Raw genomic sequence first — 25,117 nt, 5'->3', positions numbered from 1 at the left:
TTTCATGTGGTGAGTAGACTCTAGACCAGGCCATTAACAAGCCCAGCTGGAGTACTCTTAGGAGGAGACCTCAGTTATCTTCTAATCTTTGGAGTTGATCAGAATGTCCTGGCTCTATCCAGGCCCATAGGCATTTCCCCACTCAAGGAGTGGCAAAAGTGATGTTTGCCTTTCTAATGTCACCAGAGAAACAGTAGATAGGGTCTTGAGCTAACATCAGGAAGGTGTTCATCCTTAACAGTCTGTATGTTTGCTAAAACATTTAAACAATTTAAAATATCTGCCTATAGATAAAAGTAATAAATAGCTGAGTAGATTTAAGTAGTATAAGTGTATGAGTAATCTTTTAATAGAATTCTAAATAAAAAAGCAGACTGTATACCCGTGTTCTTCACTTTTGGTCCCAGACCTTTTCCATACTAACATTTATATTTCTTGTTTTAGCTATTTAAAAAAGTCTTTTTGTTCGTGGGACAGAGTGTAGGCGCTTGGGCCATAGCACCTGTCTGTGTGAGGTCAGAGAACAACTTTCAGGATGTTAGAGCTGCTATTCTTATCGACCTTGGTTCTTTCCCTTCTACCATGTTGGTCCTGGGTTTTGAACTCAGGTTGTTAGGCTTGGCGGCAAGTTTCTGTCACCTACCAAACCATCCCTGTGGTTTGCTTGTTTATTTGAAGATGGGGTCCCATTAGTGGCTAAGGTTAGTCAGGAATTCGTTATATACGCTAGGCTTGCCTTGAGCTCCCAGAGCTCACAACTTGCTTCTACCCCCCAATTACCAAGACTAATTTTTGCTGTTTGTTGGCACTAAATTGTCACAATTGCAGATCCCTATGTATAAATCCCACTTTGCTACCAAATGGCAAGTGTGTCTTAACCATGTGTGTAACCTTCTGATTTGGCATCTGTTGTGTCAGTGAGACACCCTTAAACTACATTCAGTATTGGAGTAATGTTGATAATCACGTCAATGATGAATAATTGGATAATAGTGAACCATGTAACTTTATAGAGTGCTTAGGTATACAAGTACAATGTATTTTATAACATAGTTGTAGTTATTGTCCATTTTTGCCAGTAAAAAAAAGTAATCACAGAATTGTCAATTGCCTGATTTCACACAGTTCTGTCAGTGGTATGATTTCAGAACAAAACTCTTAAATCTCTGGATTCCCACTGTGTTTAAAAGTTTTAATTTTATGGTAATGTGCTCCCTTTGTGACAGGTTTTGGAGGTTCAGTTGTGAGCACAAAGCAGGGAGGAAGATGGCTCAGGAAGTAAACGTTTGCTATGCCTGAAGGTCTGATTTTGGGTTCCTAGCCCCCACAGAAAAAGTCAACTGTGGCACATGCACTGATAATGCCTGTAAGAGGCTGGGAGAGAAGCAGACCCTAGGAACTCACTGCTAGCCAGTCTAGCTGTCTGTGAGTTCCAGACTTGACAACTCTATTTTCAAAAACATAGGGTAGACAGCTACTGAGGAAGACTCTTGATGCTGACCTTCTGTGTGCACCCATGCACGCATAGCCCCTCCTCCATAGTTTCTTAAGGATCTAAAAGAGTAGAGAGGTAGATAATTCAATCACAGTACAAAAAAGTTAAAACTGCTATAGCTTGATGAGGAAAGACTATCCTCTGAGAGTAGGATGGTGAGGGCCCTAAACTAGTCTTCGCTTAAGAAAAACTTTTTTGACTGGGCGGTGGTGATGCAAGCCTTTAATCCCAGCACTCTGGAGACAGAGGCAGACAGATCTCTGTGAGTTCAAGACCAGCCTGGTCTACAGAGAAAGTTCCAGGACAGGCTCTAAAAGTACACAGAGAAACCCTGTCTTGAAAAACTGAAAAAGAAAAAAGAAGACTTTTTTGTTGTTTGTTTTTTGAAGTAGAGTTTCACTGTAGCCCTGGATGGCGAGACCAGACTGGTTTTGAACACTGCCTCCTGAATGCTGGGATTAAAGACATGTGTGACGGTATCAGCAAGAAAATCTTTTGGGGGCATAATATTTGTGATGAGGGATGAAGAAAAAAGGAAAACAAGCAAAGGAAAGAGTTGTGAGTAGAGGCTTTATTGAATATAAGCTTTACAGAACACTAAGTTCTGTAAGTTGGTGGTAGCTAGGCCCTGTCTTTAAAAGCAGTGGGTACAGCAGACTAAGGGTCAGGCTAAGAGCATTGCATCATGATTGTGTACATTCTTAGTAGCAAGGAAGGCTGTTTTACAAGGGAAGGTAATCTTTTTGAGATGACTGCAATTTCTAGGATGTGTCATTTGGAAGAGTATTCTACATTGCTAGTGTACCAAGAGGGCCAATGTGTGTCTGGGCAACTCAGGCCGTGTGGGAGAGCATGAGAGAGGGGGTGTGGTGGAAAAAATGAAGTTTAAGCACTGAAGGCTAGTTTGTGAGCAGACAGGTTTCTCCTTTTTCTGGCCCTTCATGGTGAGTATTTGCTGTGTGTAGATCTCTTTAAAGGATTCGTTGTTCTTAAAGCGTCATTGCCATTTGTTTCTTGAGTAAAATCTAGACTTAGCCACACTATGCTCTGATTCAATCTTTTGCTTTAAGTGCTTGTCAGGTCCAAATGAAACTCCACTCCCCCAAATTCTGGCACTAGCTCCCCTCTACCAAAGGGGACCTTTCCTTATCACTGTCACAAGGGATAAATGGCTCTCTGTGGTGCTTGTTAGCATACCAGAGTGCATGCTGGCCTGCAGGCTCCTTCAGTGTCACAAGTGTCTAGCTGTTCTAGCCTTCTCTCTTACCCTAACTTCTCTGGCTCAGAAGTTTCCCTTCCTCAGCTTCTTAGAACCCTGGGATTTGGCTATGCTCTCCCCTTTGTCTTCCTCTCTTGACTCTCTCTCTCTTAGTCTCCTTTGCCTTCATTCTCTCTGTCTTCCTCCCTTGTTCTCTCCCCAATTCCTCCCATGCCTGTGTGGTCTGCTGGCCATGTTCAGTGTGTCACTTTCCCTCTCTGCTCTGAACTCTTCCCAATGCCTCTGGCTGTACTCTCCTCATATCTGCAGTAAAAACCTTCCCCTTAGCGGGGCCTTGGAGTGGTCATGGGTCATGTACTCAATTTATGCAATGCCTCCCCACCCCATAGTTCTTATTTAAACTGCTTTTATTGTTGGAATAAGATCTGCCATCTTGTGAGCCACCTCTTCCGTTTGTACCAGGCAGCACTGCATCAGCCTTCAGTTTCTTCCTGAGTGGCTCTTATCCTTCAGAGCCAGGACAGGCTGGGGCATGAGCCAAGCCCTTTATTACAGATATTTATTTGTCTGGAACTGCTTGCTTCCTTCTTACAAACTCAAAGCTCTGTAAATATTGTGACATTTCTTGTAGCTTCCTGTTTTATTTTCTTGTTTCTTTATTACATAGTTGATTCTTTGTTTTTCTTTTTGTATTTTTAAAAATTGTTTTTTTTATTCTAAAGGCAGTGTGTGTGTGTGTGTGTGTGTGTGTGTGTGTGTGTGTGTGTGTGCGTGCGTTTTGCCATGGGTGTCTGGTCCCTTAGAACTGGAATTACAGACAGTTGTGAGCTGCCAAGTGGAAGCTGGCAATTGAATCCAAGTCTTCTGGAAGAACAGTCTCTTTACCACTGAGCCATCTCTTCAGCCTCTAAAGTATTGTTTAAAGACAATTCTTTAAATAAAAATAGTGACATATACATCAGAGCATTGGGAAGTGGGATTTTAATGTTGAAATATTTTTATATTTTTTAAACTTTTTTGAGATTATAGCCAATCACATTTCTCCTTTTCCTTTCTTCCCTCCAAATCTTTCCATATATCCTTCTTTGCTCTTTCATTCAAATTCATGCTTTCTCTCTCTCTCCCTCCTCCCTCTCTCCCTCCCTACCTCTCACCCTCCCTCCTTTCCCTCCCTCCCTTTTTCTCTCTGTCTCCCTCCCTCCTTCCCTCCCTTCTTTCTTTTTTTTCAGGTTCACTATTCTGAAATATGTGAGCCATATGTTATCTTATTGAATTTAATTCCATGGCTAATAATCATGAGGCTTGAGAAAAATATCAACAAACATTAGTTAATGTCCCTCCCTCACCTTCTCTCCTTCTGTGCTTCAGGAGGCCATGTGAGCTATACCCACCCACTAGTCTCTTTATTTTCACAGGAATATTTTGGGTGTACTTATTTACAATAAATGTTGAGGTCTAAATCTGCAGCTAGCTTATAAGTTCTATTGGCAAGTTAATATTTTTCTCCTAGCTAATAAGAATTAAATTCTGCTATCTTTATAGATTACTTTAGTTATTAACATGTTTCAAGCTCTATAATACAGTTTTGGATTCAATAAAATATTGTGAAGTAATTGTTGCTAGGCTTATATGACTTGATGAGTCTATGAATATAACCAAGACAACGTAAGTATCTCGCAGTTGTCATTTGCATTGAGAGAAAGAGAAATTTTATATGACCATTGAACAAGTAGGGGAAATGATACAAACATTGTAAGGTAGAAACAGTTTTTTTGATCTTGCAAATTTTATGACATGGAGGAATTTCCAGAAGCCATTGTCAACTTTATCTTCCTAAATTGGTTTCAAAGAAATACAAACATATGTAATCTTTTCCATGACTGGAAGGCCCTATGCTGGTCTGATTGTAGGTTGCAAGTATAGATTATTTTGTGCCCTGCAATGTAGAATTTCAAAATCTGTTGAAAGATAGTTTTCTTAATATTAAAGGAAATCACATTTATGCTGTTTTAAAATGTTCCTTTCACCACAGTGATTAATTCATGATGTGTTCATCCTATTCATGTGTATTCATTACCTGTTAGACTTGCATCTTCTCTATGGCACACTGATATTTCCCCCTCTGCACACGGACTGGATTGATCTTTTCATAATGCTGCCCATTTAGATGTTTATTTTCTCAACACAGCCACTAGGAACAATCTATTACCTATGGTTCTTAATTTTGTTCTTACCATGTATTCAAATACATGCCAAAATCTATCAAGTCTTTGCTATATGTTTCATACTATGTATTTCCTTTATTCTCCTGTGAATTTGTCCCATTCCTGAGATAATGCCAGATACACTTGAGACTGGATAGAACAGCAGGCTCTGGAGTGTTTATTTTTGGTAGTAAAATATGGCTTCACAAAGAGAGGAGGATATAGCTGTCCACATTATAAGCATAGCCCAGCCATTGTTTGCTTTGTGCTGTCATTTTCCATTTCTTCTGAAACACTGTTATTTAATTTTCTTCCTTTCATTTTTGTTCCGTACACACTTTGCTTCCCCAACTCCCATCCCCCACGCTTAATGACACCCCTATTCCCTTTCTCTGGTGTAAAGAGCTTCTGTAGGAAATTGATAATCAGTGTCTTTCTGTTTCAAAGTCTTTTAACACTGGTGCTGTCGGCTAAGAGGAATTGACGATGTTCCTGTGATCCTTATCAGATTCTCTGATTAATCAATGTTTCTCTTGTGGAGAAACTTCCTTTAACAAATGATCCCTAACCTGAAATTTCTGTCATTTTCCCAGTGCTGCTCTGCTTGCATACACCCAGCTTCTCCCCTATTACTTTACCTTTTTGTTGTAAACTTAACTTTTGACTTTCAATTAATTTCATGTAGTAGAGGATGAAAAACTATTTCATTGTAAGTCATGTATCCTTAGTGGTTCTAGCCAATTTGAGTATTTGTATAATTTAGCTTATATACCTATTCAAAAGACATAAGTGCAAATCAAAATGAATGTAATTTTTTTGATAATTGCTGTTGATTTTCAGGTAAAATCTAGGGAAAGCAATTCCAACATGCTTGGAAGAATTGTGCTGCCAAAGAAGTAGAACATTAACCTGCAGGAAAACAGGGGATATCCTGTCTCTTTCAGAAAAAGTGTTCAAAATCGTGTCACACTGTTACAGAATTTGTCTTTAGACTATGGGCAAGTTTGAGCTGTCAAATTAACCAAAAACTAATAAGGTTATAAGAACTGATGAGACTCTGTATAAAATGGGATAGAATGTATTTGAATATTTTTGATGTGGGTTGTAGACATAAATGTGAAACTAAACCTATTAAACATTTTAAGGAAAACAAAGGAGGATGTCACAGCCTTTGGGAATACAAACCCATCTTCAGTAGATACAAATAAAATACTAACTACAAAAGGAAGATAGGACAAATTGTACATTATCAAAAACGTAAACTTTTTTTCATTTCCCACTAAGAAATTAAAAAGGCAATCCACAGATTGGGAGATGCTATTTTCTGTGAATGTGCAGAAGATGGGAAATTTACAAGGATATACTGCAAGCTGGTGTCATGCTCATGTGTGTAATTTCAGTACTTGAGAGGGTGAGGCAGGATGATTGTTACAAGTTCATGGCCAGTTTGGGCTATATCCAGAACTGTCTGTGTTATAATTTAAAAAACAGGGCTCACATGGAAGTTTGTTTATTGGGGTGGAAGAGGGAGCACAGAATAGCCTTGTGGGAAGAGAGTGACAGCGAGGCAGAGAGAGAGAGTCACCAAGAGACAGAAACAGAGACAGAGAGGCAGAGAGAGAGGGGAGGGAGAGAGGAAAGGAGGGAGGGAGAGAGAGAGAGAGAGAGAGAGAGAGAGAGAGAGAGAGAGAGAGAGAGAGAGAGAGATGGTTGGGAGGAGTCTGGGGAGAGGGGAAGAAAGAAGAAAAAGAATAAGAAGAGAGAGAGAGAGAGCAGGCTGTTCCTAAGACAAAGCTGAAGATGTCAGGACCCTGAGCAGGTCAGAGTACTGCCTGAGTACTGACAAGTGCATCCTGCCTAGTGATGGGGAGTGATGGGTAGTGATGGGGGAGGGGGCAGCATAATGCCTGAATGTTAACATTCTGGCTTATGAGGTGAGAGCCTGTCTCAAAACTTAAAATCAAAGGGTCAGAGACAGCTTAGTGGGTGAAAGTACCTGTGGTGCAAGCGTGGTAATACTAGTTTGATCCCTGGAAGTTACAGGTAGAAGGAAAGAATCAGCAGTACACAGTTGTCTTTTGACCTCCACATGTGAGCTGTGGCATATGAATATGCACACAGTTCATGTATGTATGCAGGCATATATAATACGGAAATACGTTTTTAAATTCCAAATGAAATAGGTGTATACCCGAGTTGCTGGGCATTGAAGGCTACACCTGTGACCCAAACTCTGGGAAGGCTGAGTGAGGAAGCCTGCATGTTCAAAGGCAGTCTGGGATAAATAGTTCCTGAAGAAGAAAGAAAATTCATCAACTAGCGAGAATATGTAAAGTACTCTTGCAAATCAGTAAAGGCCAATCAATTAAAATATAGTGAGAAGCATCAGAAGAGTCCTTGCTCAGTTTTCCTAGATCACTATATTTGATTGAATTCCCCCTTTGCTGTAATTGGTTTTCACAGCTTTTTACTCTTTATCAAACCCAGTATAAAAAGTTATGCTTAACTAGTTTTCATTTTCTTGTACATGCTTTTATACCATACACGCTTTATTCTATACATTCAAGCTTTATTTCTATGTTTTCTATTTTTCAGCTTGTCTTTTTTCATCTGAGAATTTTTTCTCTACATCTACAGTTTACCCTTGTGGAGTGGTATCTAACTGATATCACAATATCAACACTGGCCATGATTGGAATATACTACAAATCATGGCTTGTTTCACTGTTTTGTTCACTGGTCTACTTAGAAAGTTAATGTTTCAGATTAAATTTAATAATGTGTTTTGTCTATCACCCTTGCATTAGAAATAGCATACATTTAATTTTTTACATTTTCTATATTTTTATGTGTATTAGTGTTTGCCTACATGTATGTCTGTACACCATGTACATGTCCTGCTTGCATTGGACCACTATGTGGGTGATGGGAATTGAACCTGAGTCCTCCGGAAGAGCCATCTTAAGACTGTTCTTAAGCATGTTCTTAAGCCATCTTAAGACTGTTCTTGAGCCATCTCTCCATTCTCTAATTAGCACAAAAATATATAGACTATTTTATAGTATTCAAGACCTTTAGTCACTTCAGCAAAGAAATTGCTGCGGAACATTCTCAAGCAAATAAAATTCTGACATGTCTTCAGTTTTGTTATTTTATTTTGTCGTTAATGTCAAATATGCCATTAAAACATTCATGGGATTATCATTACTTGTTCATAGGTAGACCCAGAGGCAGTGGATAACCATGTCTTGAAAATCCAACAAGCAAAAAAAAAAGTTGTTACTTTTTATCATAGCTAAGACTTAGAAATTAGTAAACATACATGAATATCAGTTAAATAGAAGACTAGGTAACCAATTTAAACATGAAGTTCTTAAATAGATTTTAAAACTGTTCATTAGCCCTTTTGTTTTCCTTGGCATTGTGTTGAGGGCCTCTGAGAAAGAGGAGAGTTAACTGACCACTTGTCCATTCTTCATCAACTGTGGCTTTGTCGTGTGTGTGTGTGTGTGGGTGCGCGCATGTGCATGCATGCGTGCATATGTGGGCTTGTGAACACATATGCCCACACATCAATACTGGGTGTTATCCTGTTTTTCTACCTTATTTTCTGTTTTCAGATTCATTCTGTTAAAAGCCTGTGAATGATTTCTGTTTTACTTTTTGCTGTCATCATATACTCAGAAAGCATTTGTTTATTAGGACTAAAATGAAATAGCTGAAGCTAGGTAACTTTATAAAGAACATGGTGTAAGTAAAAATCGTGGAAGCTTAAGGGCATAGTGCTGATAACTGCTTGGCTCTGGTACAGGCCTCATGTCATGTGACACCACAATGGCAGGAGTATATAGAAACAAGAAAACACATCTCCAAACAGGAAACTCAAACAAAGAGGAAGAGGTTTGCCTTTAGGACAACTTGAAAGAGCTAACTCATGTTCCATGACAACTATCTTAATCCATTTAGAGGCAGGGCTCAAATGCTGTGGAACCAAGTATTCACCTGACTTATGCTGAAAGTTCCACTTCCTCCTTCTAAGAGCCATTGCATGAACTCTTTCTTAGAAGACAAGCCACAGCTGAGCGGTGACAGATAATAAATAACAATAATCAACGTCGATCAGATGTCTATTCTTTCAAATTGTTGAGATCCTACTGGATAGGTAGCCCTAGCTTTGCGTTACTAAATACCTTTAAAGCAGCCAATTGTTGCACTTATGCTTCTTTGTCCAGTGTCTTCCTGCTTTACCTGTGGAATCTGTTTAAATTATTTGTCTTTAGAATGTGCACAAATCATATTTTAATACTTGAAAATAGAATCTTTTTGTAATATATCCTAATCCAGACTTCCTACTTTCCATGAATCTGTGGTTGATTTATTTATTAAGGTAACTGTTTGTTGAACCATCCACATATTGTTTTATTCACATCTCTGAGAACTCTCAGAGAAGTCTGAGTTGCATGCGTAGACCAATGATTTCTGTGCATAGTCTTTGTTTCAGTAACAGGAAGTGCATAGCTAAAAGGTTTGATGGATGACAGAAAACAGTGCTCTAGGGTAAAGGGACAATGTGCAAGAGATAGGAAGAGATATTAGTAAGATCCCCACATGAAAGAATGGCTAGAAAGGACAAGGATTGGTAAGTGCAGGGAAGCATGCTACTGTGAATGTCTGAGGTGTGGGACCTGCTGAAGGGGATATTCTCATAGCCTTAAAAAAAATCAGTCTTGAAGGGCAAACCAGGGCAGGATCAAGGCAGGAGCCTTGAGTATGAACTGAAGCAGAGCGCATGGAGCGGTGCTGTTTACTGACTTACTCCATCTGACTTGCTCAGTTCGCCTTCTTATATATCTCAATATCAGGAATGGTATAGCCCACAGTAGGCGGAACTCTTCCACACCAATCAGCAAGTAAGAAAATGTTCTACTAGTCAATCACCGAGGGTTAGTGAGGTCATGAACGTTATTGGAGAACTTACTACTGCTGTTTTATTAAACTGTTGCAGTTCCCAGCAGAGTTTAAATATCTTTTTAACCACATGGAACTGTGCCTCTCGCTCCTCACCAGAGAACCTTTTCTTTGCAAAAAAGGAGGCCATTACAGAAAATCTAAACTAGTCAAAATTCACAGAACAAGTGAATGTGGGGTGCTCAGCCCTGATTGATACATTCACAACACAACTCCTGCACCTAAGGCTCGTGGAAGAAGGAGCACAAGGATTGTAAGAGCTAGGGCAATAGGGAGTTTGCTGTGAGATTATATCTCCTAAAAATGACTGTGAAGCTTCACCCATGTTATGGCGACAATATGCCTAAACAAGACCTGAAGAAATACATCACCAGTAGACAAGCTAAAAATGAAGGGAGAAATCTCATGGGCCCCCTCCTATGGACAAAGAACTATAAGCATCCAAACAGTGCCTCTGTCCTGCCACGAAGGGTACATTATATAGGTGCTGGTTTTGGAATTTGCAGTCATAGTGCCTTTTTCTTTATCCTCCATATAATCAGCAGACTTCTACTGCAAAATGGTCATCTCTTCTAATAGCTATCCCAAACAAGCACAAGCAGCAGAATTTTTGGTTAAGTAAACCTTTAAGGTGCTGGAGAGATAGCTCAGTGATTGAGAGCATTACTACTATTGCAGAGGACCTGAGTCCAGTTCTCCATACCCATGTTGGGCTTTTCACAACCATCTCCAGCTAAAGGGGTATCTCATGGCTTTGGCCTCTGTGAATATCATGTGTGTGCACACACATACTCTCCTCTCTCTCTATGTGTGTGTGTGTGTGTGTGTGTGTTTAAAATAATGAGAAGTAATATCTTTTTAAAAGTAACATTTTTTGTCGGGTGGTGGTGGCGCACACCTTTAATACCAGCACTCGGGAGGCATAGGCAGGTGGATCTCTGTGAGTTCGAGACCAGCTCTGGTCTACAAGAGCTAGTTCTAGGACAGCCTCCAAAGCCGCAGAGAAACCCTGTCTCGAAAAACCAAAAAAAAAAAAAAAAAGTAACATTTCATAGTTATTTTAGCTGCACAATTATGCTTCACAGCACAATTATAATATGCTGTGACTGATTATTCCTTTTCAAATAGCTTTTAGGAATGAACATAACTCGGTAGTTAGAACTATGTTTGTGGCCTTTGGTTTGGTCCCTGTGTTGTCTATTTTATGTCAACTTGACACAAGTTGAACTTAGTAGAGAATAGAGAACCACATGGACATTTTAACATCAAGATCCTTCAGGTTCCTCTTGAAGTTAACCTATCACTGGACTACCTCTACAGAAAAGGCTTGTCTCCTCCCCCTTCCCATTCAAACAGCTATTCTTTTTGCCTTCTTTTGTTCCTTTGTTCCTTTCTTTTTTTTAATTTATTTATTTTCTTTGTATTTTGAGACAAGGTCTCACTGTGCAACCCTGGTCATCCTAGAACTCACTATGCAGATCACACTGGCCCCAAACTCAGAGATCCACCTACCCTCTGCTTTTGGGATTACAGAACTGTACTGTCATGCCTGCTGTACTTTTTTGTCTTTGTATTATACTTTGAAGTCAGGTGGTGTAATGTCTTCTGTTCTTTTGGTTTAGCTACTTGGAAGTTGTTTTGTGTTTCTATACAAAGTGTAGAACCTGCTTATCTTCGAGACAAACTCCTGCGTTAGAGGAGGTGAAGTGGGTACTAAGTCACGTCCCCAGCCAGGAAGCTGATCATAACTGTTAGCTGTTGTGAGAGGGGAAAGCAGAGGTTTTTTTTCAACCAAGTGACACCGTATATCAGCCACACTAGAGCAGGTCCCATCTGCAATCATTGTTAGTCAACACTAACTGGACTCCCAAGAGAAAGAGGATGAAGGGAGATGGGGGGTGGGCCTAGGATGAGTTGGGAGGGGGGGAAGAATATGACCAAAACATGGTATAAAATTCACAAAATAGTTTAAAAACGTTTTTTTAAAATGTCATTGATATTTTGGTAGAGATCATTTTTTGTCAATATGGACATTTTAATGTTATTTCTTCTAATTAATGAAAGTGGATACTCTCTCCATAATTTGTATATTGTCTTCAGTTTCATTTTTAGTGCCTTACAATTTTATAGAGCTCTTTCACCTCCTTATTCCTGGATAGTATATTTTTTGTTTGAGATTTATCTCTATTTTAAATAATTTGCTATTGCCATTCACCAGTACTGATTTTCATGTTCATTTTATGTTTTGCAACTTTGTTCATTCAGTAGTTCTTATGAATTGTTTTTCATAGACTCTCTGGAGTTTTCCACATGTAAGATCAGGTCATCTTCAAAATGTTATGATTTGACTTTCTCTTCCCACTTTTCTTTCTGTTGTCTGATTGTCTGGCTAGGACTCCCAGTATTGAATAAAAGTGATGAAAGTAGATGTGCTTGTTTTGTTCTGTTTCTTACCGAGGACTCATTTAACTTTTCTTTGGTGTAATGTTAACTGTTGATTTACTAGAAATGCCTTTTGTTGTATATAAGTATGTTCCTTCTGTAGTTTTGTGCTGAATTTTCATCATGTTGAATTTAATCAGTTGTCCTTTCTGTGTTTTACTGAGATAATTTGTTTTGTTCTCCCATTCCTTTGATATGGTCTATTGTGCTTATTGATTTGGCTATGTTGAGCCTTTCTTGTATACTGGTGTTGATCCTGCTCATATCCTCTCTCCGCCCAGCCATCTCACTTCCTGTTTCTTCCCATCCATCTCACTTCCTGTCTGTCTGTACAGACCTACAGACCTCTATGGTTAGCTAATGACAAATTCCATTCTCTGACCTTCAGACAGGCTTTATTTGCACAAGCAAGATATCACCACAGTTAATGGTTTTCCTCCTTTGGGGAGATAGATGGCCATTTCTGAGTGGACTGCCAGACAAGATAACTAGGTCAGGGATTTTCTTAATGGCTGAAAGCTCCAAGGTAAATAGAGAGTAGAGTGTTTTAAATCTCTCTGATCTTCCTTGTGGAAAACAAGAGAACAGGTTAAAGGAAAGAGGAGAAGGTCAGAGGGGAAGAACTTTGGGGTTCTAAGGTCTGAAACACACCAATATCATTCTCATCACATAAGGAAATAATAATGGCGGTGGGAATTGTGAGCCAGAGACAATGTATGAAATCTTGTCTTATTTTTCAAAGACTTGATCATTTTTCTAAGTTGTTATTTTACTGGCATATTAAAAAATTCATCATGTTCTACTATACTTTTTAATGTAGAATCAGTGGTGGTAAACCTATCCTAATTCCTGATTTTTTGTGGCTGTGTTTTTTTGCCCTTATTAAGTCATGACCTTTCACCTTTTAACTTAAAGGACTCTGTAGCATCATTCTAGTATAACTGCATTGTCAACAGTACTATTTTCCTTAGGGGCCATTTTTCAGTTAGGTAAGGATGGCTTAAACAGAAGTGGCGTACTACCTCTCACTACCTCCAGGTTGGTTTGATAGCCATGATGCCTAGTCACTAATGATCAGGTAGGAAGTACATACACAGAATACTGAAGGGATGATTCATCCTTGGGATCAGGTGGGGTGCCAGAAATTTCATCATGCTTATCAGTTATTTCTGAATGTTGTCATTTAATATTTTCTAATTAGTTACCTTGGAAGGTAGGTAGCAAAAGGGGAAAAGGGGACTCCTGTATCTAGCAGTCAGTTTACTGTTACTGTACTGAAGACAAGTTTTACACATAGGAGAGACTTGTGTGGTTCACAGTTGAGGAGGTTTGCAGGGCATTGTTTCTGCCTGTGGAAAGACCCAGTGGACAGGCAGCATCATGGTGCAAGAGATTACATTACAAAGCATGAAGTCAGGGACTTCATTCAGTCCAGTCTCTTTAGAAAGCACTAGTCCAGTTGACCTTTGGGCCTCCTAGTAGACCCAGACCCTGGAAAACTGCACACTATTTCCCAACTTGGGAGCTGTGAATATTTGGGGACAGGTGCAATACATGTCTAAACCCTGGCAGATGGTTTTAGGGTTGTGAACTTTAATGATTTTTCTGGTCTCTGATCATCTAAGTCAGGATATTGCTGGATTGAACAGCATTAAGATTTTTCACACTGGAGATAGTTGGGAAGGGGAGGACAATTCTGATACTAATATGATAAGGTGGCTGTTCCTAGGAGAAACAGCATTTTTCACAGCCACTGGAACAAACCCTGCACTCACAGTTTCTTTTTCAGATTTGTAGTTACTAAGAACAAAGTGCCTGGGTTTATGCATCAACAGAAAAGACAATAACTGCTTCTTTTCTTTACCAGACAAATCAGAAAAGTCCTTACAGACTGCACAGTCTCCACATTAGAACAGAACAGTCCTTACAGACTACGAGGTCTTTTGAGTTGGATTTGGGAAATACACAAAAAGGAATCTAGACAGGTAAATAAAAAAACAAAGATTAACTATCTTAGTACATTTTGAATCAGCATGTTCACCTTGACAGAAAAAGTAATATTAAAAGAGAGAAAGAATATTTGAAACCCAGGTTATAATTTTATAATTAAGAAAAAAATTTAAATAAGTTATATAAGTCCGTTGTTCTAGTATAAAATGCTCCCAAGCCAGGTGGTGGTGACACATGCCTTTAATCCCAGTACTCAGGAGGCAGAGACAGGTGGATCTCTGTGAGTTCGAGACCAGACTAGTCTACAAGAGCTAGTTCCAGGACAGACAGAGAAACCCTGTCTCAAAAAAACAAAATAAATAAATAAATAAATAATAAAATAAAATACTCCCAAAACACAATCAGGTATCATATAGAAAACTTTTTGCTTTACAGCAGAGTAGAGAAAGTGGCTATTTAGTGTATTGCTCTGTACTCCATCTCTACAAAAATAGTCTTTAAAAACTATATTTTGACCCCGTATCAAATGACTATCCCTAAAAACATGCATATGATCAACATTATACAGACTGGGCAGGTTATATTCAGTGATATACCACTAAATAGTATATCCATTATATATATATATACATATATATATGCACACATATACATACACACATATATGTTGTTGAGGCTGATATAATTTCTTTAATCAGACAGTGTGGTAGTTGCTTAAAAAATGAATCTCTATGTGAGTTTATATATAGTAGGATCTTTTTAAAAGTGTCATTGCATTTAGTGCGTGTGTACGTGTGTGCACGCACAGGTGTGTATGGATATGGTACACATGTGGAGGTCAGAGGTCAGCTTGGAGTCAGTTCTTTCCTTTCCTATGTGGTCCTGGGGACTGAGTTCGGGTCAGGATGGTGGCATCGCTTTGGTTCCATACTAGAACATTTGTGGTCGATTGAATGGATGGGACTAGAATGTGTATGTACATTTATATTTCTGTATCACAAAATTGCTTTTTACACAGTGATATAGGCTTTCAATTGCCAGCATTGAAACATTTATCAAACTTCAATAAAATTTAAAAAAACCTATGCTTTTGTAATGGATAACAGAATTCCTTGATAATCTCAAAATTATACAGATAATTTATAAAGCAGTGTCAATCATTATCTGTCTCTTTTCCCTCCTCTTTGCAGAGCAAACTATTCATGGAAGGATTTAGGAGCTTGAAAGAAGGAGAGCCAGTGGAATTTACATTTAAAAAGTCACCCAAAGGCCTTGAATCAATAAGGGTAACAGGCCCAGGTGGGAGCCCCTGCTTAGGAAGTGAAAGAAGACCTAAAGGGAAGACACAGCAAAGAAGAAAACCAAAGGGAGATAGGTAAGGAACTTGTCTGACTTACAAGTGTATTGTATTTGGAAAATATATGTAAAATTTTCTCATCACTCTCCTTAGGGATTTTATGGAGCCTACACAAAAGAAAACGTGTTCACTGTATAGCTGAGGTAGACTTGTAAAAAAGACAGTCTTGTCTTACAGTTTGCACTATCTTCAGAGTACTGAGCCACAGTTAGCATGAAGTGTGGTATAGTGCTATGATTACCATTCCCTATACTACCGGAAGACAGGAGGAGCTGAGATTCTTACACAAGAAATGCCTCTCTGTACAGTTTTCTGATTCTCCACTTGCTTTTTCCAATGAGAGTATACTTACTGCTTTGTTTTTAAAATGACGACTCACACTTTGAAAATCTAAACATTAAAAAACTGACATTAGTGGGAAAAGTCACTAGAAATCCCAAATGCAGGTAGAAGACATAAACTATATGTTGTTTTTGTTTTTTTAAAACCAACTCTTGGATGTCATTAATGAACACTTGCATACATTCTCACTTTATGAATCTGCCAGAATTTACAAGCAATGCTGTCAGGGCCATTGAGTCTGTTTTTTGTGCTTTGAAGTCAACACCATGGTATCAATTCCTTTTTTTTTTTTTTTTTTTTGGTTTCTCAAAACAGTGTTTCTCTGTATTGTTTTGGAGGATGTCCTGGAACTTGCTCTGTAGACCAGGCTGGCCTCGAACTCACAGAGATCCTCCTGCCTCTGCCTCCCGAGTGCTGGGATTAAAGGCGTGTGCCACCAAAGCCCAGCTATGGTATCAATTCTTATGTGTACACTTTAAAAATATTGTCTGATTATATTCTTAGAATAAATATTTACTACTGAAAATGTAGACCAAAAATTATGTACTGAAAGTTTTTGGCACCTGGTACTAAACTGCTGCCTAAAATAATTAGAGAAAAAAAAAACAAAATCGACATGGCTTTCTGAATGTTATTTAGGTTTTTCTAATTACATAGCTGTGGACCTCAATGGTTTTTGTCTTTTGTAGCATTTGACTGCTGCATATATGAACTTTGATATAGAAAAAATAGAGCATCATTAGAATTAGTTTAAAAAGCAACATAATCTCACAATCCAGTTTACCTCTCTTCTTGCCATCACAAAATACTTGGAAAAATTAACTTAAAAGAGGAAAAATTAATTTTTCTCACTTCATGACTATTGGAAAGAAGAGAGAGTTGGCAGAGGCCCTGAAGGTACATCCTCAGAAATCTGTTTTTGCCAACTAGATCCCACCTTCTTAAACCCAATTTCCTGTTAAGCTATGAACCCATTGATGTTACTAAAGTAAACCATTTCCCAAAGGCCCTGCTTCCTGGAGGCCAAGCCTTTAACTTGAGCTCTTCAGAAGCATTTAGATCTAAATCATGACATTCCATAAAGTGTCTCCTGACAGCTGTCACTTTAGTTAATTTGGAGAAGCAAGGATGGAAACTGAGAAATGAATCAGAGATGCTTTTCCAGTATGCCAGAAAGAGATGGTGTGGTTTGGAGAAGTGGGTGGTAGACAAAGAAGTGGTGAGCAAAATTCCTATATGTTTTGAAGGTGGAGACGGCAGGACTTACTGATGGATCAGATGTGGACTGTGAGAGAAGAGGAGTCCAGGATGATTCCAAGGTTTGTTTGGCCTGGGCAACAAGAAACATAGAGGGACCAGTTGCCAAGATGGGAAAAACTGCAGAAGGAGCAATACATCCACAGCTTGCTCTGGGCATGATGAATGCAAGAGGGCTACAAGTTAGGTGGAAAAGTACATGACATGGAGGGTCTTGGGCTGAAAATTAAAGTTCAGCAGTAGTCAGTGAAATGATATTTATACACATAACGAAAAGAGGAATCTGCCCTGCATCTTTCTAGCACTGAGAAGTAGCAGTGAAAGAAAATGCAGAAGCAATGGGAACAGAAAGGTTTTGTTTTGGAAGACTGGGAAAGAGAAATCAAGGAGGTAGGCACCAAAACCGTTCAAAGATTCTGATGATACATGATCACAATGACCACTGAGATGCCAACAGCTTAGCCACACAGAAGTGACTAATGGGCATGATAAGAATAGCTCTGCAGACTGGTGGGAGTGAAAGCATGTGCATCTTGTTCAGCTGAGAATGACAGGAGAGGAAGCAGAAGCAGCAACAGGATGGGGGCATTTTCTAAAGGTTAAGAAATTACAGAATGTGTATGTGTTGCTGGGGAATGGTTTAATAGAAAAGGAAGCGTCAACATGCAGGAGAGAGGAGATGGTGGTTGCAGTGATTCCTTGGGTTAAAGATGAAACTGAAAGCACAGCTCTGAGGTCTGACTGTGATGGGGAGTGGTTTACTCTTAGCATACATGAAGATGGAGTTAGATGATGAGCAGTATCTAAAACAATGATAGGGACCTGACAAACAATGTGGAAGCTGTCTAGGACATGTTGCTAGGAGTGGAAATTTGAGCACTGAAGTCAATAGCAATTCTATAGATTATAAATCAAGGGGAGAAACAAATGGCTCTGACTAAAGAAAGGAAAAATTTTCAGTGTGATAAGGAATGAATTACTTAAGACATCTCCTCCAACACAATGCTTACTCATTTCAAAAGTAAATGAATAGAGAACTTTGGCCCATAACATCTTGATCACATAGTCAGAGATAAAAATGATCAGTAATGGGAAGACTTAAAGTGTATGGTATCTGATTACAGAATACTGCACAGCCTTACTTCCATGACAGCCTTGCTGAAGATGAATAACCTCCATCTAATTTAAGAGATCAGCGCACAAAACAAATGACAACCTCAATTCATCCCAGTGTTTCAAAACACACAATTCTTAGTCTTCTATGCTTTTAAGTGTAAAGGTAAACAGAAAGGATGTGGTTAGATTCAACTTTCAAAAAATTTAGCACAATAACCCTAATGTATAAGGGTTATTGTGGAAGAGAAGCACACTGAAGAGAGTTGGATACTGGAATAAGCCCCTTTGAACTTAAAGCTTATAAAATATTGAAAATAATGGTGTTAGGGTTGAGAATATGGATTCATGGGGAATCTCTTGCCTTGGTATATGTAAAACCTTGGTCTTAACACTGGATGGTTAAAAAAAATGATAGTAATGATTAGTTCAATGAAGCATGAAAAAGGCAGAGTTCCAGTTAATTCCTCTTTAACAGAAAAATTAACATTGGCTCATTTTTGTATGTTTTCCTTGTTTGGAATATTTATTTTATTTACCAAATTGTCATAACAATTTGCATTTTTATTCACAGTTCTATGCATTCTCACATGCATACATTACCCCCTCACCATTATGAATTACACAGAACAGTCAGTTACCACCCCCAGCAAACAACTTCTCATGACCTTTTATGCTACCCACACCTAATGTATCACCTTGGCAACCAGTAACATATTCCTTCATCTTATGATTGGCTTTGTTTTTGTTGGTGGCATATGAATACATTTATTTGTTTCACAACCTTTTGAAATTTTCCATTTTTCTTTCATTATTGTGCTTTTGAAATTTATCTGCAGTGTTGAATGTGTCAGTAGTTCATTCTCTTATACTGTTGGGTAATATTCTATTATTAAGCTATAACAGTGCCTATCTAATTCATCTGTTGAGGGATTTGGGTATTTTCCAGGTGTGGCAGTTATGAACATCATCTACAAAGACTCAGGTGTGAGTTTGCCCACATTAGTCTTTGGTTTTAGAATTGAACAGCTATATACTGTGGTCATGGGTATGTGTTTACCTTGGAGTCACATTCTCCTGCGTTTCTGTCAGCAGTGTTCCAGCCACCTGCTATGCATTTTTGCCAGTAATTGATGTTTTCCAACTGGACATAAGCCTAGCTACCCATATATATAATGGTCATGGTAATTGCGGTATATTGTCATGGCTATATTGTTCAAGGCATTTTGATGCTGCTATCTTTGTCCTCTGGTGAACCATGTCTTTTTTTTTTAACTGAGATCTTTATTTTCTTGTGCTTTTAATATACATTGTGATACAGGGCATTTTCCAGATGAACTTTTCCAAATATTTTCTTCTATTTGATATCCTGTTTTCCTTTCCTGTAAATAATCTTGTAGTGTGAAAATTTTTTATTTTGATAAGGATAGTTTATTTAACCTTTGCTTGGTGTCATGTTTAAGAATCATTTGCTTACAAGATGGGCTTGGTGGCTCCCCTCTTTAATCGTAGCACATGGATGGTTGAGACAGGCGATGTCTGAATTTGGACCCAGCTATAGGGAGTGAGTTCTATAATAGCCAGGGCTATAAGAGAAGCACTGTTTCCCATAATAAATAAATAAATAAATAAATAAATAAATAAATAAGAGAATTGTTTGCTTACCAACCAGATCACAGTATTTCTTCCATGTCTCTCTGGTAGGATGCTTTTTGTTTTTTGTTTTTTCAAGACAGGGTTTCTCTGTAGCTTTGGAGGATGTTCTGGAACTCTCTCAGTAAACCAGGCTGGCATTGAACACACAGAGATCTGCCTGCCTCTGCCTCCCAAGTGCTGGGATTAAAGGCATGTACCACCGCTGCCTGACTTGCTTTTTTTTTTAATTCCTATTGTTATATGTTTTGTATTAGTTCAATTATCCAATTAGAGTTAGCTGTGTATCTGGTGTAACATTTAGGCTGATTCATTTTCTTTATGAATCATATGAATTGTTTAGATACTGTCTGTTAAAATGAAGAGTGTTCATTCTGTAAAGTTGAGTCTTCCATGTTAGTAAAGATTTCTTACAATTTTAGATGAAATAGTTTTGTACTTACTGTTTAGTCTGTTTTATGTTCATCTTCAGAAGAGTAAGGAGACAAAAAAACCTTTGTAACTTTCTTCTTTATAAAATGAAGGTAGCTGATAGTTTTTTCTAAAAAACTAGGCCATTCTTGGTACCTTTCTCTAAAGAACACAGTTTACTATGAAAAAATAAATTTTAACACTTAAATTTGAGATAGACTAATAAAATGATAATTTTGTCTATCACTGTATTTACATAATTAATAATGTCAGATTATATTATGGAATTAACTTTCATTATGAAATTTTAATTTATACATGCAGATATTTGGAATGACTAAACAGATTTGCAGTGAGACTAATGGCCTAGAAATCTTTGTACCGATGGAGTGATACTGCTACTACTTAGTAAATGAAATGTGTGTAACTTTTAAGAACATCTGTAATTGATTCACGTATGAAAGATGTATCTGTGGGATAGATATCTGGTTCTGGGACTTGTCTATTTACAGTTTCTCTTCTTCCCTCTTATAATTCTGCTTCCCCAGTGTAGTGACTGTTGTCTTTGTTCTCCTTAACCTTCCACATCTTCTGACCCAACCACACACCCTGATAATAATGGAAGGCCTTTTGTAACAGTGGTGACTTGAATTTTTAAAAAATAATTTAGATTTTTAAAAGTAACTGAGAGTATATTCTAGTGCTTCCAATTAATTTGGTGCAATATTTAATTTTGTAAACTATAGTAGTACTTTTTTAAATATAACTTAAAGTAGTATTTTGTTTCTAAAGAATGTTAATTGCTAAGGTTTTTTTGATTGTTTTTTTTTTTTTTGAGTGGAAGTTCCATTATGTGGTACTATTAAAGAGACTTTAGTCCTAGATGGTTTTTATTTATACTTATTCTGAGTTTGACATTCCTGGTAGTCCAATATTGAAATGACACATTGTGATAATGCTATCTTTATGGCCAAAAAGACCAGGGTAAGTATAAATAGAATCTAATTATGGCATCTGGTTTAAACTCAACTCATGAGTTACACACACACACACACACACACACACACACACACACACACACACACACTATCTGTCACCCTGGTTTTTATATGAGATTCATGATAGTTAATTTTTACGAAACTATAATTTTGTGGACTCGAATTATTTTACATTTGTAAGAAAGACACAATAACCCTGGTTTTTATATGAGATTCATGATAGTTAATTTTTACGAAACTATAATTTTGTGGACTCAAATTATTTTACATTTGTAAGAAAGATTTGTAAGAGATTTGTGTTAGAAAAATCGTCAAGTGTTGCTTAGTGAAGAGCTGTATGTTTTCTTTATCTGTGAAGAATGTTTCCACGATGGCCTTGTTCACCCTGCAGACAGGACAGCTACAAATTGGATACTGGTAGTTCTTCCTTCACCCCACTTCTGTGCTCAGCAGCCTTCTCCATTCATTGTCTCCATTGTATGATCCGGCGGTTTCCAGTTACTTTATGTGGGAATCTAGTGCTGTGTCTTTTGAAATCTTAATAGCATTCCTGAAAATAATAAGCCTATGCTTAGGCTTTGCTGTTTTACTTTAAGAAGTCCTTTGGTGGAATTATTTTCATTTTTACTATATCCCAGAACTTGTTTCCAAAAGAAAATTAAAATGCTGTTTACTGGAGGTGTTTGAAAAAAATGTAAATTGATGAATTCCAATAAATAACTGTTTCACCCTGATACTTGTGTGATTAGATTTAGGAATTTGCTGTTTAGTAGGTTCCCATTGTGGCAGAGAAATCTTTCAGGCATGAATTGATAGGCCAGATCCTTTGAGGTCTGTCTATCCTGACCTATGACCCCTATTCTTACAAGATCAACATCTGAGGGCAGGAGATTAAGGCAGTTTAAAGACTGGAATGGTAAATGGAATGGAAAAATTAGCCAGCACATTTTGGGTGCAAAACATCAAAGTCATCAAATAGCTTGCTTATTTTAAACCAGGCTTATGGTTGTAACAAGCTAATTTTACCATGTCTGTTGGATTCAGAAAAAAAAAGTTTAACTTTAGGATACTGTTAAATCATAATATATTTTAAGTGTATTATATAGGTTACATTCAAACAGTTTAACCTCAGAATGTCAGGAAATGCAAAATAATTTCTCTCAGTATCGATACATTATAATCTGTGACCAGTTCTAATACTTACCTACTTTGAAAAAAATTCCTAATATTTATTATGAAAGACATATTAATGTTTAATAAAATACAAGTGCTGCTACTGTCTCATAGTTTGAAGTGACCAAACTAACTCGAAGTATACACTGTTGAATTGCAAGGGAAGCAGACTTTTTAAAAGGTGAAGGTAGAAAGCAGAAGAAAAGGCATTGATCAGGTACAGACAGTTGGTTCTTTTCCTCTGGTTTGTCTTTTGAGACTTTGCTCTTTAAAGTTTTACATCCTGCCTCTTAAAACAATCTTTCTTATGCTTTCTAATTACATGCTTTTCATACAGTGATTCCAAATTTAGAGCAGTAGGTGTGCCTTTCTAATTCCTGTGTTGGTCCTTTGTTAGATGTTGCACACAGCCCTTCACTGCACATTTGCATCCTGGGTAGCTGGGGGTTTGCATCCTTACTTTTGAACCACAGCTAAGGGATACAGCTGGAGAACTGAATTTTTGCTTCCAAGATTTTGCTAATTTATGTAGCTAGCACCTAAGGAAGTAAGTAAAACCAATAGCATACAAAAGTCTCTCTCTTTTTCTGCACTTTTTAGAATTCTACCCCCTAATTTCCATATTATAGACCTAATTTTCGGGTGGTTTTCCTAGTCCTTTCTTCTTGTGATTATTTGTCCAGAGATCTTTTAATGAGGCAATTATAGTTGTTTCCTCCATTCACATTATCTTAGCAGATGCTCTCCCTGCTGTGACCCCTGTTCAGACCAAGCAGACAATGTGCCATTCTCATCACCCTCTGCCAGACACTGTGTGGGACTGAGCTTCATCTTGGTGTTGTATAGGTCTCCCCAGATGTCTAATGGGAATGGTCGGTTGCCAAGTGGCAAGTAAGCAGAATTTTAGGTTGATTCTCTGATCATCATCTATTTTAAGTGCTATAAATGCATAATATCTCTAAGGAAAACAATTGGAAGCAACTCTAATATTACAAGCATAATATGGATTACATGATTTTAATGTAAAGTTCTAGTGAGAGATGGGTATTTTAAAGTATGGAATCCTTACAAAATAGGAAATCTAGTTAGCCTCTAATATTAATTGTGTATATGTTTACCACATGGATGATAGCCTCCTACCACTGGACTAGCCTTAGGTATGTTTTTAAAATAGCATTATGGTATTGTTTAAATTATCACATTTGTTTAAATGTTTTAAATTTAATCATAAATTCTTATGTATCATATCACATCATTGTGGTGTTCAAATTACCACATTTGTTTAAATGTTTTAAATTTAATCATAAATTCTTATGTATCATATCACATCGTTGTGGTTTTTCCCTGTGAGAACAGACTAAAGTGTGGTCAACTTGAATATTAATAAACAAATTTCCATATTTATGCTGTTAAAACCCTTCACTGAAATACTAGTCTTCTACTTTAACTTGTAGAAACACAAAGGAATAGCTGAAGCTCTGTTAATAAGAGACAAAGCTAGTTCTGTCCTCATGAAGCTGAAATTCTTTCAAAGATTTTTCCTCATTTATACTAGAACTTAACATTTTCAGTTTGGTTAAATAGGTTAAGAACATGTACTACTCTCAAAGAAAATGTTATTTTTGTTGCCATAATAAGATAACTTTATATTAATAATTTATGGTACCCAACATGAAATATCTTCATGTACTTCTCAGAAGTAGTAATTAGATAAAACAGACTGCTGTTTTCTAAAATCAGATTTATGAGTAGTAAACTTCCATACAATTATTTATTTAGAAAAATGCATTTTTACATGTCAGATTTTTTTTAATTAGGGTACTTTTAGGGCTAGGCAGAAAGCTTAGATAGTAGAGTACTTGCCTTGTAACCCTGAGGACTTACTTGAGTTTGATTTCCAGAACCAACATACAAAATTATATGTGGCTGTGTGTTCCTAATTCCAGGGAGTTAGAGACAAGCAAACAAATCCCTGGGACTAACTAGTCGAATGATGGTCTGGCATCCTTAGGGATTTCCAGACCTGTGAAAGCCTTGAGACACCAAGGTAGGGGGCTGCAGAGTTTGGTCCATAGCTAAAAAGTACTAGCTGGGATCTCTGTGACTCAAGCAAAAAGGTTGTTTCTGAAGTGTGCAAATGTAATCCCTGCAGTTGGGAGGCAGAGACAGGAGAATAACAGAGCCAGTTATCCTGGAGTACACAGAGTATGGCAGCAGAAGCAGGAGAGACCCTGACTCAGCAAAATAGAAGGTGAAAACCAGCTCTGCAAGTTGTCACTGGGGCATTAACATGGCTCAGCAAGTAAATGTACCTGCCTATAAATCTGACAGACTGAGTTTGATACCCAGAACCCATGTGGTAGAAGGAGATAACCTAATCCTGCAAAGTTGATCTCTGACTTCCATACATGTGCTGTGTTATACATGCACCTGTGTGTGAGTGCGTTCTGGTGCACACACACCACACACATATGCACACACACACACCTACACACAAAGAAAATAAGGTAGGTGGTAGCTAAAGAAAGGTGGTTG

General features: G+C 37.8%; 1 protein-coding gene across 1 annotated transcript in view; it reads left to right on the top strand.

Annotated features, from left to right (window-relative positions):
* Lin28b (lin-28 homolog B) overlaps positions 1-25,117 on the top strand; it is a 99,716-nt gene that overhangs the window by 23,677 nt on the left and 50,922 nt on the right. The window contains exons 3-4 of the mRNA XM_040733245.1: positions 15,469-15,653; positions 17,225-17,296. Coding sequence (XP_040589179.1) covers positions 15,469-15,653; positions 17,225-17,296 — 257 coding nt within the window. The remainder of the gene's footprint in view (positions 1-15,468; positions 15,654-17,224; positions 17,297-25,117) is intronic.

The sequence above is a fragment of the Mesocricetus auratus genome, unplaced genomic scaffold, assembly GCF_017639785.1.
Source record: "Mesocricetus auratus isolate SY011 unplaced genomic scaffold, BCM_Maur_2.0 Super-Scaffold_100029, whole genome shotgun sequence".
Classification (NCBI taxonomy): Eukaryota; Metazoa; Chordata; class Mammalia; order Rodentia; family Cricetidae; genus Mesocricetus; species Mesocricetus auratus.
Note: the sequence above shows the minus strand (reverse complement) of the source record. Positions and strands in the feature narration are given on the sequence as shown.